Raw genomic sequence first — 20,991 nt, forward strand, 5'->3', positions numbered from 1 at the left:
TAGTCTCGCGAGAGTGAGCTCCTGGGAGAGAGTGACGAACACGGAAGCACAGAGGAGAAAGGAAAACAAAATACCTGTCACTAACTATTAAAACAAAGATTCAAGTGAAAAATGTCGGAGGATTTCGATATAAGGCAAGAGGAAACTGATATTTTTGCGCGCTTCTCCCCGGAGCTTACGTTGCGTATTTTGCGGCCTCTACGTCATACGCTCAACCGCCTTGTCGGGACCGCGCCTGCTTGAGAGACCGGAAGCTGGACTAAACGGTTGATAAAGTTTTAAGAATCAACATTTTTCTTAAACTAACACATCGTTTCGCTTCAGAAGTCCTTTATTAACACCCCGGAGCCGTGTGGAGTAGTTTTGCGATAGAAGGGTACTTTTATTTCGGATTCAGAAACAGGGGCACCATTCACTGCAATTATACAGATTGGAACAGACAGGACAATGTTGAATATAATGAATGTGTTCATTTGAAAGAGGAATGTCAGACACGCCTAGGATGACCTGAAGGTGAGCAAATCTTTGGCTAATTTAAATTTTTGGGTGAACTATCCCTTTAACGTTTATTATTATTAATATTATTATTAACCATAGTGAAATCATGCAAGCGATAAAACCCTGTCCTGTGCCGAGTAAAAACAATGGCCCTTAAAAACAATTTTATTTATATATTTTTTAAAAATCTGACCCGGCCCCTCTGGTATTTGCCAGAATTGCCAGATGGCCAATCCGCCCCTGACGACGTGTTTTATTCCTATCAAATACACATTGTGTAGGTTACTATAAAGTTTACTCTGTTTTTCTCCCAGCTAACTGGTCACTTACTTTAATGTATATTCTGAGAAATAGGTGAATTTATGTGATGTTAATCCGACAGATCTACACAGCAGCATCCAGCGCATATTACATATAACATGGTCATTATTGTGCCTGCATGACATGTCGCTATGGAAATAATAAAATTATATAGATTATTTAATTATTTAATATTGAGCTTTCGTATTATTACCATTGTCCATTGACATAATATCACAAATTAAAATAAAATAAAATAAACATGTAGGGGGCCTACTCTTGGGGGCCCTCTGGTGGCCCCGGGGGCCACACCCGGAGCAGTGGGCAGCCATTTTGCTGCGGCGCCTGGGGAGCAGTTGAGGGTTCGGTGCCTTGGTCAAGGGTCTCACCTGAGTCGTGGTATTGAGGATGGAAGATAGCACTGTACATTCACTCCCCTCATCCACAATTCCTGCCAGACCTATCATATAAAGCCACAGAAGAACTGTTATGCAACTCCTAACAAAACACAGTAGGTGTTTGACTTGAAGCAGCTCTGCACAATCTGTTCTGTGTATGACATCAAAGTACCACGAGAGCGATTAGAGAGCTTTTTTGACATTTTTGTTTTGATGTCAAATAAATCTTGATGTTTTGCTTTTTTGTTAAAGCAGGGTTGCTGTTGTAAAGTTATACAGTGCGGCGGGAAGAGCAAGCGACTGATACAGTGGGTGTGGGGTCAGGCCTCGGAGAGACTTTTATTTAACAGAAAATCAGCTTAAAATGTCCAAAACGGGAACAAAGTGACCAAAGGGAAAATAGTGGCTGTTTCAGCGCCCCTCCTGTCGGGAGCCTGGTGAAAGGCTTAAATTATAATTTTTTTATTTTTTTTTTTTTTTTGGTTAACCCACTTGTTTCATTTCTATAGTTTTTTTAAGATTCTAAAATATATACTAGCTCAGTGTATTCAGTAGGTGTAATGTATTGTAAGTTGCTTCAGATGCATAAGGCATTGCAAGTATTATGTAAAAAAATCAGGTCAGGCAGAGAGATGATTGACAGCAGCGTATTCACTGTAATCCTGATTATTCCTCAATCTGTCTCTGTCAGGACAGTCTGCTTTCTTGCGAAAATTCACTACGGCGTAATTCAGATCCTCAGCAGATGTGATCAAGATCTGAGGGTCTCCAGTGGCTTCCTGAACTGTAGCGTAAACATAAGAATCAGAGGGGTTTGTGGGTACTTGTCTGTGAGTGACTTTAATCTCATCATAATCACAATCAGTGTGAGAAACCTGCAGAGAGACAGAGAAATTATTGTCATGATGTAAGACATTAGAATTTATTCAACATATTATTTTCTACAGTAACTGGACTAACCGGTTCATGTTTTCCTGCTCCAGTCTGAGATGACGAATCACTGCCTGCCAAATCAAGAGTCTTAAATGAATGACATCATATCACAAATGTTTTCACACATCATCAAATGCATTTTGTGTTTGTAGCCATTAGGTGGAAAACAAATCTTCATTTTAAACTTGATATGAATAGGAGTTTCTGTATCTAAAGGAGTTTTACCCCTAGACTGATGCTTCTTATAGAGAAACAGTAATATGAGACCAATGATGATCAGAACCAGAAGAACCAGAACCAGAACCAGAGGAATGATCAAAGAAGAGCCTGAAAACACAGAATAGGAAATAATGAATTATTCTGAATCAGTCTGAGCTGGATATCAGTTCATATGTTTATATTTTAGCACACAGGCACCTTCTAATATGTTAGGAGACTCTGATGTGAAGTTAGATGTGGATGTTTTGAAAACAGAAGCAGTTGATAATAAAGGTGGTATCGATGACGTTGTTTTTGGAACATCTGTAAAACAATAATAACATGGAGAAGAGATAAACAAACTGTTTTTTTTAAACGCACAGATCTTGAAATCATGTGTCTCATTGCTACTGATGTCATTCACGTGTCCTCTACCCAGAATTCATGTTTGCTGAAGCACAGACACTCAGAAAACAAAACTACAAGCTGTTAGTTTAAGTTTTAGGCACTTAGAAGTAAGCACATGAGCGAAATAAGCACATATTGAAGAATACAAAACAGCACAAGTGAAAGACAAAAACCATTTCAGTTCATCTGCAAGCTTCTTTAACTGCAGTTTTAACCGTAGCACAAGTGTGGTAAGGTAAACTCTCAGCAATACTCAAAACTGCACTTGCACATGCAAATGACAACACTAGCACTGTAGTAATACTGAGGACAAATGAGCACACTAATTGTGCCACACCAAACATTGCTGCAATACCAAATGACCACACACTTTCAGACTCTAGATGTCCAGTTCCTGCACTCACACACTGCTGTAGCCTTTCCCAAGTAAATTACATGTAAATCATTACGCAGTGGTGGATAAATTACCTGAAAGCCATACTTAAGTAAAAGTACAGATATCTTACCAGAAAATGACTTTGGTAGAAGCTGAAGTCACCATTTAGAATATTACTTGAGTAAAAGTCTTAAAGTATGTGATATTTATTGTACTTAAGTATTGAAAGTAAAAGTACAAGTAAATGCAAAATGGAAAAGGAGCAAATAAATAAATATATTTAAAAAAATGTTTATACATAGCTTGAGTAGCAAGATTGTGTTCAGTTTTAACTCTTTCTTCCATTTTGTATCTTTGGGTAAGAATAAGAAGCACTTCATCCCGTACTTCGTTCAGACTATCTAAATATGATCAGATTTCAATTGGATTTGCACAAAAATCTGATTTGGGCTGACAGTCTGAACGAGGCTTTTGTGTCTTTCATTCCAACATAAGAAGACATTTCTGGAATCTGCATCTGAAATGGCATTTACAGTTTAATGTAACTCAGAGGGGACATGAATGCATTTAACCTGCAGTTACAAATGCGTAAATAATGCTTTATTTTTAACATAAAATGTTGAATACTGATATTTGAAATGATTTAAAACATGAAAAAAAAAAATGGAAATGTGAAAAACCGCAAGCAGGTGACAGCAAGTGACTGTTAATGAGCAAGTCATTGAGATCCAACCGATTCATTCAAACGGCTGATTCTTCAGAAACAAAGCATTTGACTGGCTGCGTCCGAGATGGCACACTGTAAAAAGTAATCCACTATATTTACTCAATAAAATTGTGTCAACAGATTCCAAGCAATATTATTAATTAAATTCAACACATAAAAATTAATTAGAATTAATCAAATGAGATGATTACAAATTAACCTTTAAAAATGAGAAAAATAGCACAATTAAGTAAAATTTAAACAAAAATATTGGTTTCTTTGGACAAAAAACACTATGCTAATGATGCTATGTTATGCATGTCAGGCCAGTAGTTGGCGATCAAGAAACACTGCGCAAAAACGTAATTTGCATGCACATGATGTCACCTTTTTCACAAATTCATGTTTTTGTTGTTTACATGGAGATGATACAGGCATCTTGTTCAAAAGCTTGTGTTTCCAGGCCCCAAAAACAGTTATTGAAGACACCTGATGTTAACAAACAGAATCACTGAAGGAGAAAATCTGAATTTTTAGGTCACCATTACGGTGGTCAATATTTGCTTTAGTTGGGCTCTTGACACTTGATTCTTTAACACTACATATTGTTTGGCTGCTGTAACTGAGTTAGACAACAGTTAAGACAAGGCAAGAGAGAAGGTGATCGGGTGGTGTTGGTTATGTTTTGACATCATCATCTGACCTGAAACTCTGAGTTGGATTTACTGTATCAATTTCTTCCATCCTGTGATTGCACAGTGTAATATCTGGAATTTTCAACATAATGATGATGCTATGTATATGATCAAATGATAAAAATAGCTTTCATCTAGGCACACAGACATCAAGTTTCAGCGTGAGGACCTCAACAATGGTGACCATCAAATGTTGCAGTGCATTCTGGGTACCACCAATCAAAACTCATCAATAGCTCACATCATGCATTGCATATTTTTAGTAGTTTGTTTTGTGACGTTCAGAGTTGATCTGTTTATCTGAATATGCTGTTTATCACCGTTGTTGAGATTCATACTCTGATTCTTGATGTCAGAGTGTGCCTGAAAGAACAATATTTAAGAAATCTTTCGGATTATACTGAACATTTCAGATCTCAGAAAATTACAGGACTGCTGTAATCAAAGTAAATCTAATTCAGAGGTTCAGGGCAAATGATGATGACACTACATAACCAACACCACCAGACCACCTTTTCATTTGGCTTGTCTAACTGTTGTTTAACTCTGTAACAGCAGCCAAACAATATCTAATGTTAAAGAATCAAGGATCAAGAGCCCAACTAAAGCAAACGTTGACCATCGTAATGGTAACCTAAAAATTCAGATTTTCTCCTTCAGTGATTCTGTGTTAACATCAGGTGTCTTCAATAACTGTTTTCGGGGCCTGGAAACACAAGCTTTTGAACAAGATGCCTGTATCATCTCCATGTAAACAACAAAAACATGAATTTGTGAAAAAGGTGACGTCATGTGCATGCATATTATGTTTTTGCGCAGTGTTTCTTGATCGCCAACTACTGGCCTGGCATGCATAACATAGTATCATTAGCATAGTGTTTTTTGTCCAATGAAACCAATATTTTTGTTTAAATTTTACTTCATTTTGTTGTGCTATTTTACTCATTTTGAATGGTTAATTTGTAATCATCTCATTTGATTAATTCTAATTAATTTTTATGTGTTGAATTTAATTAATAATATTGCTTGGAATCTGTTGACAATTTTATTGAGTAAATATAGTGGATTACTCAATTTTATTGAGTAAATATAGTGGATCACTTTTTACAGCATACTTCCATACTATATAGTAGGCAAAAAGCAGTAGGCGAGCGAATAAGTATGTTTGAATCCTCAGTATTCATAAAAGAGTAGGCGAAAATTACATTAATTATCGCGAGATTCAGATGTATGTATACTTAAATTGCAATTGTTGTGTTATTGATGTTTTGAGCTGTTTGTCACCTGTCACTCTTATTTTCTTTTTGTTGTTATTACCACAAAATTCATAATTATCTTTTTTATTTTTGTTTTATCAAACAGACTTCAAGAATCAGCATATGAATCTCAACAATGGTGACAGTAAACATAAAGCTCCATGTTGCAGTGCATTCTGGGAGCACCAATCAAAACTCATCCATGGCTCCCAGCATGCAATGCAACATGAATAAATTATGCAGCTGTCTTAGTATTTTCTTTTATTCTTACTATTTCCTATTGTTGTGTTTATCTGAATCTGTTGATTGTCACCATTGTTGAGATTCATACGCTGATTTTTGATGTCTGTATGATAATGTGCCTTTGTCATACTTTTAGTGCCTTTCAAATCAATCTTAATACTGTTGTTGTCACTAGATGCTGATGATTTCTTTATTGAAACACCATCTTCAACCTATTGTCAAAACAAATGTGTCTAAACAAACACACAGTTACAGCAACCAAAGAGCCCAACTAAAGCAAACACTGACCTTGATAATGGTAACTCAAACAAAACTAAAACATCAACATCTAACGTCAGTCTGGTTAGTAACGTGTGAAGCTGGTGATGCTGTTTGTGGAGTTGTTTAATCATCCTGTGCTGAGATCTTCAGAGATTTAATGTCTTCTTTTATCTTGTGTTGATTTCATCTAAGGCTGTGGCTGAAGTCAGTTGTAGTTCTTGTATTTCTGCTCGTCTCGTCTCTTTTTTTTCTGTTCTTCTTTCTCTTTCTTTCAGTGACTCAGTTTGTTAACAGCAGGTGTTCATCACTAATGCTCAATCATCACTCAATTACTAAACTAATTATCTCATTAACTTTAACACTGCTTCAGTGTTACTTTTAACACTGCTTCAGTGTTTATATGAGTCCAGTGAGTCCACACTCAGTGTTAAATTAACACTGGGGATTTTGCTGTGTAGTGTAAGGGGGTACATGAAAGAGAATATGTTGTTTTATACATGTTCAAGGAGGGGAAAGCACTTCTCTCTCTCTCTTAAGTTTATCTAACGGCACAGTTACTCTTGAACTTGAAATTGCAATTACATGGTAATGCAATGTCTGATTTTAACCCCTTAACTGTCACCCACAGTTTTGAACAGAGACATTATAGTGCACTATCCAAACTTAATTTTTTATAATTCATGAATGAAAATATTTTGTAACATGATTTTAATGTACCATTTACATGGTAATGCAATGTCTGATTTTAAAATGGGTTTCAAAGGATGAATTTTGAAATTTTAAGTTTTCTACTGATAAATAATTTCTTATGATTTCTAATTCGTGATAGAGAAAAAGGCAACTAAGAAGACTTTCTGTGACAAAGGTCAGAATTCATGTCATGATGTAGATTTTTTTCAGGTGCACTCTTGTCATAAACAGAGGTGTCAAATCCAGGGTCAGAAAGTAAAAGTCCTGCCATGTGTTTATTCCACCCATGAACTCAGCAGCTGATTTCACCAGAGGAGGAACCAACTCATTCCTTTCAAGTCACAAGCAAGTTTCGAGTCAAATCCCAAGACCTCAATGAGTTGAGGTAATTAAGAGATAATTGAGAGACTAATTAAATGATGATTGTGCATTAGTGATGAACACCTGCTGTTACTGTGAATCACAGAGGATCAGATGTTGATGTTTTATTGGTTAAAATGATACCACCATCATGTAGATCAGTGTTTGCTTTAGTTGGGCTCTTGACCCTTGACTCCTGTGTTAGATCTCTCTGTAGCAATGCATGTGCTGTTGTAAAGCGGAGAGATCAGTGCTGTGCAGTGAGCAACTGTTAGTTGTTTTCATATGATGAGGTAATCATCAGGTGCTTACCTGTTTGCATCCAATATACTGTGTGTATATATATATACACATACAACATTTTTCATTTTTTTAATTTATGTTCTGCTTTTGAATAAACAACTCTGTGAAACCACAGTGCGCAATGAATTTACTGCTGTAGCAGTTATAGAGAAAGAATTTTAAATCTAATGCATTTAAATATTTAAACTCCAGTCCTACTCAGACACACACAGACATCAAGAACCAGCGTATGAATCTCAACAATGGTGACAATCAACAAAATGCTTCATGCTGCAATGCATGCTGGGTAACACCACAGTATGAATAATTATTGTCACCACTGTTGAGGATCGTATGATAAGTGTTCATGTCTAAAAGCCTGAGCAATATAATTCTTAATTTTTCCAATATTTAATATTACGATGGCATTTGTTTAATAGTAAATTCCTGCAGTTCTGTAACGGCTGAACGTCAGTAAATAAACCAAAGAGAGACACCTTCATGATGTTCATTCAAGTGACATAAAAGCCAAAAGTGTAAGCTCATCTGCTTCCTCAAGCTTTTAATTCAGCAATGTGCAAATGTTTGTTGTGAAGCAATATTTCAATTGCTTAAAAGCAATCCATTCTCAGTTACTAAAAGGGTCAAGAGCCCAACTAAAGCAAACACTGATCTCCATGATGGTGGCATCATTTTAACCAATAAAACATCAACATCTGATCCTCTGTAATTCTCAATAACAGCAGGTGTTCATCACTAATGCACAATCAACATTTAATTAGTCTCTCAATTATCTCTTAATTACCTCAACTCGTTGAGGTCTTGGGATTTGACTCGAAACTTGCTTGTGACTTGAAAGGAATGACTTGGTTCCTCCTCTGGTGAAATCAGCTGCTGAGTTCATGGGTGGAATAAACACATGGCAGGACTTTTACTTTCTGACCCTGGATTTGACACCTCTGGTCATAAATTAATCTATTACTTTTCCTACATAATTTTTAACAGAAAAGTGGTAAAATACCTATTTAGGAGTCTTAGACCTTTCCAACGATATATAGTTTGTCATGATTAGATTAGGATTTAATTGTAAAATAGTGAAGTAAAGGTAGGCGTCCCACAGGGTGGACGGTGACAGTTAAGAGGTTAATCAAATACATTTTTTCTCAGCAGTATTTGCGTATTTTATTTAAATACATTTGATGAGCAAGTATATGTAGTTTGTAACTAAATACTTTTTGATGTAATTGTGCCCATCTCTGTATACAAAACACCTTTTACTGCATAGACTGAAGAAATATAAACTGCAGCTCATTTTTGCAATGACACTTCCTCTTTTTAACTGCGGTTTGTGGCTTTGTTTTGTCAAATAGAAATCATGTCTCTTCTACACTAAAATACACTCTAAAAAATGCTGGGTTAAATATAATATGGGTTGTTTTGACCCAGCAGTTGGCAGTGGTGGATAGTCCAGGGGTTAGAAAGTAAAAGTCCCGCCATATCCCTTACGAAAATTAACCATGGTTTTATTATAGTAACCATGTTTTTTTGGCTCAAGTCAAATCCCAAGTCCTCAAAAAGTGACTAATTAAATGATGATTGTGCGTTAGTGATAAACACCTGCTGTTATTGAGAATTACAAAGGATCAGATGTTGATGTTTTATTGGTTAAAATGATGCCACCATCATGGAGATCAGTGTTTGCTTTAGTTGGGCTCTTGACCCATGACTCCTGAGTTAGATTTTTCTGTGTAACACTCCATGGGCTGTTGTACAATGAACAGCTATTGGCTGTTTTCATATGATTAAAAAATCATCATGGCCTGCTTATAATCAAAATTATTGTTATATTTTGTATGTTTAAGTTTTAAATTATCAACCCCGAGAAACTACAGCATGCAGATAAAGTGTTGCTCTAAAAGTTACATTGAAAACATTTTAAATGCAAGTAATGCATAAAAACATTTAAAGTGCTTTTTAAGGTGCTTTTTAGACACACACAGACATCACTTACCAGCATATGAATCTCAACAATGGTGACAATCAACAAAATGCTTCATGCTGCAATGCATGTTGGGTAACACCATAGTAAGAACTCCCATCATGCACTGCAGCATGAATAATTAGTCACCACTGTTGAGGATCATGTGATAAGTGTTCGTGTCTAAAAGCCTGAGCCTATAAAATTGTTTCTTTTTTTTCAGTACTGAAGCATTACATTGGAATTGTTTAACAGTATTTATCTTTTTTTATAGCTATAGTAGTAGCTGAATGTCAGTCAATAAACCAAAGCGAAACAACTTCATGATGTTCATTCATCATGAGCTATAAGCAGAAAGTATAAATTAATCTGCTACTTCAAGGTTTGAGTCAGCAATGCACAAATGTTTGTTGTGAAACAATATTGCAAATGCTTAAAAGTAAATTATTTAGAATCATTAAAAGGGTCAAGAGCCCAACTAAAGCAAACACTGACCACAATTATTGTGGCATCGTGGTTTAAAAAAAATAAAAAAATTCACTTGATTCAATCCAAGGCTGTACGTAGCTGAAGTCAGTTGTAGTTCTTGTATTTCTCTTTTCTTCAGTGATTCTGCTTGTTAACATCAGGTGTTCATCACTAATGCACAATCATCATTTAATTTGTCACTTAATTATCTCATTAATTTTAACTCTTTGAGGACTTGGGATTTGACTTGAGCCAAAAAAACATGGTTACTATAATAAAATCATGGTTAATTTTCGTAAGGATGTTTATTCCATCCATTAACTCAGCAGCTGATTTCACCAGAGGAGGAACCAAGTCATTCCTTTCAAGTCACAAACAAGTCTCAAGTCAAATCCCAAGTCCTTTTTAGAGTGAACCCTCTATGTAAACCTGCAATTTTCTTTGCACAGTCAAGCAACACAGTATACAGTGATCTGCTGAATGGAATCTAGCCGTGATTTTGATTACATTCTGATGAATATGAGTGAGAAAGTCATCTGTACCTGTAACGCTGACGAGGACTCGTGTGATGAAGCTCTTGTGTCCTTGATCAGACTGAACTCCACACCAGTATTCAGCTGAATGTTGTCGAGTCACATGACTGATGGTTCCCGTCAGGAGCTGCTGCTCTCTGTCATCATACAGCTGGATCTGTCCCTCAGCGCTCCATCTTCTGCTCTCCTCCACAGACGTCTCTTCAGCACAGAGATCAGATCCAGATCTCCTGCAGACAAACTTCACATCAGCACTGTGGGATTGTGGGTATTTGCAGCTGATGTTCACAGATGCTCCTGCAGCAGCTGATAGACTGATGCTCTTCTCACAACAATCAGCTGTTTGAGGTCAAATCAAGTTCACATTAAACAACAGATTCATCAGTTCACTACAGAAACAAATGCATGAGTGAATGAAAGCAGCTCACCGTCTCTGATGTTCAGGTGAAATATAAAGAAGAAACTGTAGTCTTTAGAAACTTTGACTATAATCTTATATTCTCCAGAATCGTTTACATTCAGTTCTCTGATAAACACATGTAAGAGACGAGCAGCTATGTCGTCATGAACAGAGAATCGGTCATGTGTCCATTCTGCTGCTCTATTAGTGTTTATTAGAGTTAAGCATTGATGTTCTCCAGTTTTACAGATGTATTTCTCATGGTTCTTATGTTTCATCTCATATCTGTATTTTATAATGATATTTCCTCCTAAATATCCCGTCACAGCACTGATCTTTTGACCTGTTGAACACAAACTCAGATATCAGTGTGTAAAGAATAACGTCAGTGCATTTACATGGAGCATTGTAATCGGTTTAAAACTCCAATCCGAATGAAAATATATTCCATATAAACACCTCAATCGGAATAAAAATGTCCAAACCAAATGAAATTGTAATCGGTTTGAGAGGGGTGGGATAAACCTTTCTATAAGCCGAACAAAATTAATGTAAACGCGTTAAACCGATTACTTTGCCTCTACGTCAAGAGGTTGGGTCGTCAGAACGTTAACGTGATGTCGGTAACAGTACTCTGTGGGGACACACGACACTACAGTAGAGACTAGGTAAGTGGAGGTATAAAGTTAAAATTTCCATTATACAGTTAAAAAAACAAAACACATTAGAATGGAGAACGCTTGCTGTGTTGTGAACTATCTGCTCTCGTGGCCGGAGTGAAAAACGGATCTGAATGAAATGCTTTTTTTTTTGCTTTTCAGCTTAGAAACAACACAATGATGATAGAGAAAGTATAGCTCAATGAAAATAAACAACTTGACCAAAATTTGCCTTTGTCATTTGTATTTATTACAGAGTTATAATTTCCAATCTGCTTGAATTTATAAGTGCTCATGCAATAGTGCACGAAAACACGCTTGGAAATGTTATGTGATAGCTCGTTGCGATCAAGCTGGTTCTGTGTGTGGTACGATAAAAGACAGTATGATTTTGTGTTCTGGCCACATGACTAGCGCTCGAATGAACGCAAGGGATTCAAATATTAGCCGTTTATTCTAAGCAAGTGCAAGCAGCTATTAAAAATATTAACGCAAATACGGGCGTTTTTTTCCTCTGGTGATTTGTATTTGTTGTAATGTAGGCTACTTAGCGTGTCCCAAAATTGAAAGCACCAGTGTTGTGCCCACTTTCGACCCCCTGCCAAATTATTACCCCTCTCTTTGAAATCGCTATCTGATTGCCTAATCCTAACCCCTCCCCAACACCTAACCCTAAACCTCCCTGCTAAAAAAAAAACAATAGAAGCCCAGTAGAAACCATCACAGAAATTCCAATGGTTTCCATTAAAATACCATTATGAACCATTAGCTTTTTCCAGTAAAACCATTACAAAATTCATTTTTGTAGTATGTTTTGGGCATTTTTCCAAAAGGATTTAACATCCCACCAATAGAATCCATCACATACCAGTAGACACCATTACAGTTTCCATTAAAACCAATACAATTCCCATTATAACCATTAAAACCATTACATTTTCTATTGTGTTTTGGGCAGGGTTCTATTGTTTTTTTTTCAGCAGGGCACCAAGACTAGGGGGGTAATAATCTGGCAGGGGGTCAGAATTGTGCACAACACCACATGTAAACACCATATCGGATTAGATAACATCTCATGTAAACAGTCCACCAAATCTTTCAATCGAAATTATTTTAAACGGAATGACAAAAAAAGTGTACATGTAAACGTGGCTAGTAATTATACTTCATCTTAATTTAATGACAAACACATCTTATATGTGTGAACCACAGTAATTACAGTCAGTGTTGAGTGTGTGATGTTGTGGAGATCATCACAGGTTTGAGAGTCTCAGTTACTCACCTGTAAAAACTTTCAGCTTCACTTCAATGTAAGGATCTTGTCCTGATCTCTCAACTGCACAGTAGTACCTGCCAGAATCCTGTTCTCTCAGATCTCTGAAGATTACAGTGAAAACTGCTGCTGTTGTGTCGTCATACAGAGAGAATCTTACAGAATAAACCCATTTGTTTTTAATATCAGTCTTGATGAGGTCAGAGCATGTGGACCACTCTCCTTTACAAAAATACTTCACTTTGTCTGTATATTTTCTATCATATCTGCATGTGATGCTGACTCCTCCTCCTGAATATCCCGTCACACTGATGGAGCTCAACACACCTACAACAAACCAGCATTTAAAAAAAACAACAACAACAACAAAAAAAAAAAACACTTAATACATCGATGAGACTAAACATGGATAAAGTTTTAAACTGATTGTTTTTTTTGTTGTTTTTTTAAGCCGATTTAACAACATGAGCTGAAGTTAATGACTCTGGTTTTTAGTGTTTTTAGTGATTTACTGTGAGTTCAGATTCTCACCAGGAATCATCAGCAGAGTGAAAGTCCAGATGATCTTCATTCTTCTCTCTTATTCAATGATTTTCTCTGTTGTTATAGATTCAGTTCCTATTAAGCTCGATATGTGTTCAGATGAGTTTCAGTGTTTCTTTCTTAACATGAACTGATGAATGTGACAAAGAGACGCCCACTTCCTCTGAGAGAGAGAGAGAGAGAGAGAGAGAGAGAGAAAGAGATTAATAAAGAGGGAAGTGAAAGTGAGACTCTGGACAATGACATCTGATAGATGCACAAGAAAATAGCAGCGGTGAGACTATCAATTAAACTATTTTTAAACTATTTTTTGGGCAGGGTTCTATTGTTTTTTTTCAGCAGGGCACCAAGACTAGGGGGGTAATAATCTGGCAGGGGGTCAGAATTGTGCACAACACCACATGTAAACACCATATCGGATTAGATAACATCTCATGTAAACAGTCCACCAAATCTTTCAATCGGAATTATTTTAAACAGAATGACAAAAAAAGTGTACATGTAAACGTGGCTAGTAATTATACTTCATCTTAATTTAATGACAAACACATCTTATATGAAGAAAATAGCAGTGGTGAGACTATCAATTAAACTATTTTTAATAATCATCCAAACATCATTAAACATGGAGACAAATTTAAGACTTTATACACATTATTTATGTATTCCCGTTTGAATGACACTTTCCACTTCATTAGTAAATATAATAATAATAATAAATTAAACATAATAACATTATTTATCATATGAGAAAATTCATATTCATAAAGCTCACCCTCTGTTGAGTTTTCCATCGTATCTTTGTTTGAGAGACTCTTTTTCTCCTTCAGTGAATCTACTCTCCACAGTGGCTCATATAAAACACATCAGATTAAAATCTGCTGGAACCACAAACCACAAGACTGACACAAATAAATTTAGTGAAGTGTGAAAGTCTTCAGCATTGAGAGTCAAAGAGCTTCATCTAGTGTTGATCAGTCACAGATCATGTTCAGATCCAGCTGAACTCACCAGAATTAAGAGGGAGCACGATAAAGTGTTCACTTTGCTGAAACATTTGTTGTTAAATTTAAGTTAATTTAAGTTATTAAAATTAAACATTTAATAGGCCTATTTGAAATAAGGGCTATATGTGTGTGATTCATGTAATTCAATACTAAATGTTGCAAGAAAAGGATTAAAATAGGATTAAAAGTGAAATGTGTACACAATTTAAAATTAAACTGATTGCCAATAGTTCAAATTAGTTCCAATACTTTATTTTACTGTTATTCTTTATTTTTCTCTGCTCCTTATTAATCAATTTAAATAATCTAATTATTTAATTCACTTGAATAAAAAAAGCACAATTAGTCTACTGTTCTGTACACTGTAAAACCCGATACGTTAGGGTAAATCAAACCATTTGATGAAACTTATTGCCTTAAAACATTTAAGTTTTTAAAACTAACAATTATGAGTGCACTGAACTTATTTCAGTTGAGTTCAGTTAAGTGATTAATTAAGTGCTGATTGAGCATTAGTGATGAACACCTGCTGTTAACAAACAGAATCACTGAAGAAAAGATAAACACAAGAACTACTACAACTGACTTCAGCCATAGCCTTAGATGAAATCTCTCAAAATCTGATTAAACAACCCCACAAACAGCATCACCAACTCCACTTATTAATAACCAGACTGACTTTATTTCTGTCAGACATCTACAGAAGATCTTATTGAGAATTAACTAAGGTTTAGATGTTGATTTATTTTCAATTGAAGTAACCATGTTAGAGATCAGTGTCTGCTTTAGTTGGGCTCTTGATCCTTGACTTCTGTGTTAGATTTTTTTTTTTTTTTTTTCTCTCTGGTTGTTGTAATCATGTGTTCCTCGAACATATTTGTTATGACTCCAAAGCCAAGAGGAAATGATCGGTAGTTGGTTGTCGTATATTTATAATGACAATCATCTGTAAGTGAACTGATCTCACTGAGAGTGAACGTAGACTCGTTGTGTGTCTAATCTCTGGTTAAATGAATGTTGTATTAATTATAGTAAAAGCAATTCTACACTCAAAAAAATGATTTGGTCTAATTTGCGCCAGTGTTCATGTGTTTCCACACTACAGAGTGTTCAAGTAGAATTGAAGCAGTGCTGGAGTTAAGGAGATAATTATGTGATGATTGATCATTAATGATGAACACCTGCTGTTATCAAGAAGAATCACCGAAGGAAAGAGAAACACAAGAACTACAACTGACTTCAGCCACAGCTGAAGATGAAATCAACTGAAAAAAAAGAAGACATTAAATCTCTCAAGATCTGATTAAACAGCATCAGACTGACCAGATTGACTTTATTTCTGTCAGACTTCTAGAGAAGCTCTTATTGAGAATTAACAGAGGTTTAGATGCTTTATTGTTTTGTTTGAAATCACCATCAAAGAGACCAGTGTTTCCTTTTGTTGGGCTCTTGACCCTTGACATTTTGGTGTTAATATTACGCTGGTTGCTTTAATTGTGTGATCATTTAAAACACACTTAGCTTAACCAGCGAAGCCAAGTGAAAAAGAGTTGTGGGTAGATCTTGTCACTGGTCCCTGATCTCATTTCAAGTCCAATTTCTGATTATATAGACATTATACTGTTTTAGATTTTTTCGTAGCTTCATATCTCGCAGTATTGTAAATATCAGATAATTTGAATAATTTACAAATCACCGTGTGCACATAAAGTTTTCATCTGTATTAATACAAAGACCACAGACATCAAGAATCAGTGTATGAATCTCAACAATGGTGACAGTCAAGAAAATATTCAGATAAAACTCTGAACATCACAAAACAAGCTACTAAAAGTCACAACTATAACAGCATACGTCAAATAAAATAGTAAGAATAAAAGAAAATAATCAGACAATTCAGCTGCGTTGTTTATTCATGCTGCAATGCATGCTGGGATACATGGGAGAGTCTTGTATTGCAACATGAAGCATTTTGTTGACTGTAACCATTGTTGAGATTCATACGCTGATTCTTGATGTCTGTGATCTTTGCGTTGTTACAGCTGAAAAGTTTTTGAGCACAAAGTGATTTGTAAGTTATTTAAATTATCTGATTTTACAAGACTACTACATCTGAAGCTTTATAAAAAATCTAAAGCAGTACTACATCCATACAATCAGATGTTGGACTTGAAATGAAATCGATGGATCATTTGCCCACAACTCTTTTTTTTTTGTTCTATATAAACACAATTAAAGCAACCAGTGTAATATTAACACCAACATGTCAAGGGTCAAGAGCCCAGAGCCCAACAAAAGGAAACACTGGTCTCTTTGATGGTGATTTCAAACAAAACAATAAAGCATCTAAACCTCTGTTAATTCTCAATAAGAGCTTCTCTAGAAGTCTGGCAGAAATAAAGTCAATCTGGTCAGTCTGATGCTGTTTAATCAGATCTTGAGAGATTTAATGTCTTCTTTTTTCAGTTGATTTCATCTTCAGCTGTGGCTGAAGTCAGTTGTAGTTCTTGTGTTTCTCTTTCCTTAGGTGATTCTTCTTGATAACAGCAGGTGTTCATCATTAATGATCAATCATCACATAATTATCTCCTTAACTCCAGCACTGCTTCAATTCTACTTGAACACTCTGTAGTGTGGAAACACATGAACACTGGCGCAAATTAGACCAAATCATTTTTTTGAGTGTAAGAGCCACTGGTTCTGCGACAGTCAGTTTATAAGAAGGACTTTCGAAACAGTTTGTCCACAAAAAGTTTTAATCTATGGCAACTGTTAGACTCACACAGACATCAAGAATCAGCTTGTGAACCTCAACAATGGTGACCATTAAAAAATACATTTAAAAAAATCATGCGGCAATGCATGCTGGGAGCCATGGATGAGTTTTGTAATATGCTAGTAACCAGCATGCATTGCAAAATTATTATATTATTTTTAATGGTCACCATTGCTGAGGTTCATAAGCTGATTCTTGCTGTCTGTGTGAGTCTAATTGCTACCATAGATTAAAACTTTTTGCGGACAAACTGTTTAGAAAGTCATTTCTGTTAACTAACTGCCACAGAACCACTGGCTCTTAGAATCACTTTTGCTATAATCAATACAACATCCATTTAATAAGAGATTAGACTCTCAATGAGATCAGTTCATTAATAGTTGATTGCCACTATAAACATATAACAACCAACTACTTGATCATTTCCTCTAGGCTTTTGAGTTATAACAAATATGTTTTGAGAAACACATGGTTACAACAGCCAGAGAAAAGAAAAAAAAAACAACTAACACAGAAGTCAAGGGTCAAGAGCCCAAGTAAAGCAGACACTGATCTCTAACATGGTTACTTCAAATGAAACAATAAATCAACATCAAATCCTTAATTCATTCTCAATAAGATCTTCTGTAGATGTCTGACAGAAATAAAGTCAGTCTGGTTATTAATAAGTGGAGCTGGTGATGCTGTTTGTGGGGTTGTTTAATCAGATTTTGAGAGATTTAAAGTATTTTATTTCAGTTGATTTCATCTAAGGTTATGGCTGAAGTCAGTTGTTGTTCTTGTGTTTCTCTTTTCTTCAGTGATTCTGTTTGTTAACAGCTAAATAAGAGCAGCTGATTGAGCATCATCACTAATGCTCAATCAGCACTTAATTAATCACTTAATTACTTAACTGCAATGTATATCTTATTTTAGTAAACTCAACTAAAATAAGTTCAGAGTACTCATAACTGTTAGTTTTATGAAACTTAAATGTTTCATGGCAATCAGTTGCCTCAAACGGTTTGAGTTAACCCAACTTGGGTTTTTAAGGCAATTGGTTTACTCAAACGGTTTGAGTTACCGTGACTTATCGGGCATATATCTTATTTAGTGAACTTAACTGAAATAAGTTCAGAATACTCATAACTGTTAGTTTTATGAAACTTAAATGTTTTATGGCAATCAGTTGCCTCAAATGATTTGAGTTAACCTAACCTGTTAGGTTTTTAAGGCAATCGGTTTACTCAAACGGTTTGAGTTACCCTAACTTGTTGGGTTTTACAGTGTACACATATACAAATACATACACAGTAAAACCCCCAGTGTTAAATCAACACTCCCAGTGTATATATAATCCACACTCAGAGTGTTAAAAAAGTAACACTGAAGCAGTGTTAAAGTTAATGAGATAATTAGTTTAGTAATTGAGTGATGATTGAGCATTAATGAAGAACACCTGCTGTTAACAAACTGAATCACTGAAAGAAAGAGAAAGAAGAACAGAAAAAAAGAGACGAGACGAGCAGAAATACAAGAACTACAACTGACTTCAGTCACAGCCTTAGATGAAATCAACACAAGAAAAAAGAAGACATTAAATCTCTCACGATCTCAGCAGAGGATGATTAAACAACTCCACAAACAGCATCACCAGCTTCACACGTTACTAACCAGACTGACTTTAGATGTTGATGTTTTAGTTTTGTTTGAATTACCATTATCGAGGTCAGTGTTTGCTTTAGTTGGGCTCTTGTCCCTGGACTTAAAACTTTACAGTTACTTTGGCTGCCATAACTGCGTGTTTGTTTAGACATTTTAGTTAGGGCGAAATTAAAAAAAGCCAAGAGAAAATGTGATCATGAGCTGGTTACGTTAATAAAGATGTAATCAGTGCACAGTGACTTGAGTAATTGAATTAATTTGGAGTATAGTCACTGGTAGATTTATTAGTTAATTTTGTTTTTGAGATTACATACATAGACAAGTTTAATCTGAGAGACTTTTGAAACTTTTTGTATTAAATGTGTACTTTTCTTCATCAAACAGACTTCAAGACTCAGCGTATGAATCTCAACAATGGTGACAATCAACTTAAAGCTCCATTTCGCAGTGCATTCTGGGAGCACCAATCAAAACTAATCCATGACTCCCAGCATGCAATGCGACATGAATAAATTATGCAGCTGTCTTAGTATTTTCTTTTATTCTTACCATTTCCTTTTGTTTTGCTATTTTGTTGTGACTTTTAGTAGCGTGCTTTGTAATGTTCACAGAGGATCTGTTTATCTGAATATGTTGATTGTCACCATTGTTGAGATTCATACGCTGAGTCTTGATGTCTGTATGATAATGCAGTTTTAACCTTTTTGTGCCAATTTACTATTAAAAGCCTTTCAGATTAATCTTAAAACTGATGGATCAACCTTTATATTTTATGTGAATAAAACAAAAAAAAATTAATCAATCAATGGCAATGCTCTGAATGAAATCAGTTACGGAAATCACTAAATGCTGGTGATTTTTTATAGAAGTCTAACCATCAATACCCGAACACCATAACTAACATGTCTAAACAAACACGCAGTTATGGCAGCCAAAGGAATTGTAACGTTTTAAGTCAAGGGTCAAGAGCCCAACTAAAGCAAACACTGACCTCGATAATGGTAATTCAAACAAAACTAAAACATCAACATCTAAAGTCAGTCTGGTTAGTAACGTGTGAAGCTGGTGATGCTGTTTGTGGAGTTGTTTAATCATCCTCTGCTGAGATCTTGAGAGATTTAATGTCTTCTTTTATCTTGTGTTGATTTTATCTAAGGCTGTGGCTGAAGTCAGTTGTAGTTCTTGTTTTTCTGCTCGTCTTGTCTCTTTTTTCTGTTCTTGTTTCCTTTCTTTCAGTGATTCAGTTTGTTAACAGCAGGTGTTCTTCATTAATGCTCAATCATCACTCAATTACTAAACTAATTATCTCATTAACTTTAACACTGCTTCAGTGTTACTTTTTTAACACTCTGAGTGTGGATTATATATACACTGGGAGTGTTGATTTAACACTGGGGGTTTTACTGTGTACATACCACATATAATCAACATAACAGAGGAAGTTTGAGATACATAGACTGGCACCAGGCTTGTCAAATGTGTTTAAATCTGAACATCTTCATTCTGTCTCCAGTGTTTCTGGTCAAACACTCATCAGATCATTAGAGGATTTGGTGCTTCATGCAGCTGTGGATTCAGCACCACGGACAGCAGCTGTCAATCAAACTTCAGCAATATAAACCAGACAAAGAGTGAAAATTGGCTGCCTCTCTTTCATATCTGACTTTGGTCATAAAAACATCTTCATGAATGATGACTACGTGTAATCATCAAATAGCCTGTTATACGAAAACCCTCTTTCCTCCAGATTCCCTCTTTCATTTTAAACACACATAAGGCATGTAAAATAGTAACTAAAATAATTAAAATCATATTAAAAAATCCACCTACCCTGTCAGCTATCATAACACTACACAAAGCACATTTCAATAAAACTGAGAAATTTAACAGGCAATTACTCAATTTTGCCACTAGATGGAGTCGACGTTTCGATTTGGCATCCAGTGAACAGGATGGACGGGAAATCACAAACACAAACTATAAAGAGATTCAAATGGATTAATCTAATAATGGTACTAATAAAACACTAATCAAATAACTGAAAGCTAAAAAAAAAAAAAAAAAAATACATCTTTACAGTGATTTTTTACTTTACTGCAGCACAGC

At 35.5% G+C, this 20,991-nt stretch overlaps 1 protein-coding gene across 1 annotated transcript; it reads right to left on the reverse strand.

The window, feature by feature from the left end:
- Nucleotides 1-244: 244 nt before the first annotated feature.
- LOC131538300 (uncharacterized) lies at nt 245-14,369 on the reverse strand. Its single transcript, XM_058772112.1, has 9 exons — nt 14,234-14,369; nt 13,447-13,621; nt 12,925-13,242; nt 11,012-11,326; nt 10,593-10,922; nt 2,547-2,651; nt 2,355-2,456; nt 2,157-2,200; nt 245-2,071 (listed from the first exon to the last, which is right to left on the reverse strand). The coding sequence occupies exons 2-9, from the start codon at nt 13,484-13,486 to the stop codon at nt 1,817-1,819; spliced, it is 1,509 nt and encodes a 502-aa protein (XP_058628095.1). The 5' UTR covers nt 13,487-13,621; nt 14,234-14,369; the 3' UTR covers nt 245-1,816.
- Nucleotides 14,370-20,991: the final 6,622 nt, after the last annotated feature.

The sequence above is a fragment of the Onychostoma macrolepis genome, chromosome 01 (assembly GCF_012432095.1).
Source record: "Onychostoma macrolepis isolate SWU-2019 chromosome 01, ASM1243209v1, whole genome shotgun sequence".
NCBI lineage: Eukaryota > Metazoa > Chordata > Actinopteri > Cypriniformes > Cyprinidae > Onychostoma > Onychostoma macrolepis.

Excerpts from the sequence above, each read along its gene's own strand:
- LOC131538300 (XM_058772112.1), bottom strand. The coding sequence starts at position 13,486 with ATGAAGATCATCTGGACTTTCACTCTGCTGATGATTCCTG. Across the intron at positions 11,327-12,924 it reads GAAGCTGAAAGTTTTTACAG|GTCAAAAGATCAGTGCTGTG; the intron begins GTGAGTAACTGA and ends TGTGTTCAACAG. Across the intron at positions 2,072-2,156 it reads GAGCAGGAAAACATGAACCG|GTTTCTCACACTGATTGTGA; the intron begins GTTAGTCCAGTT and ends GTCTCTCTGCAG.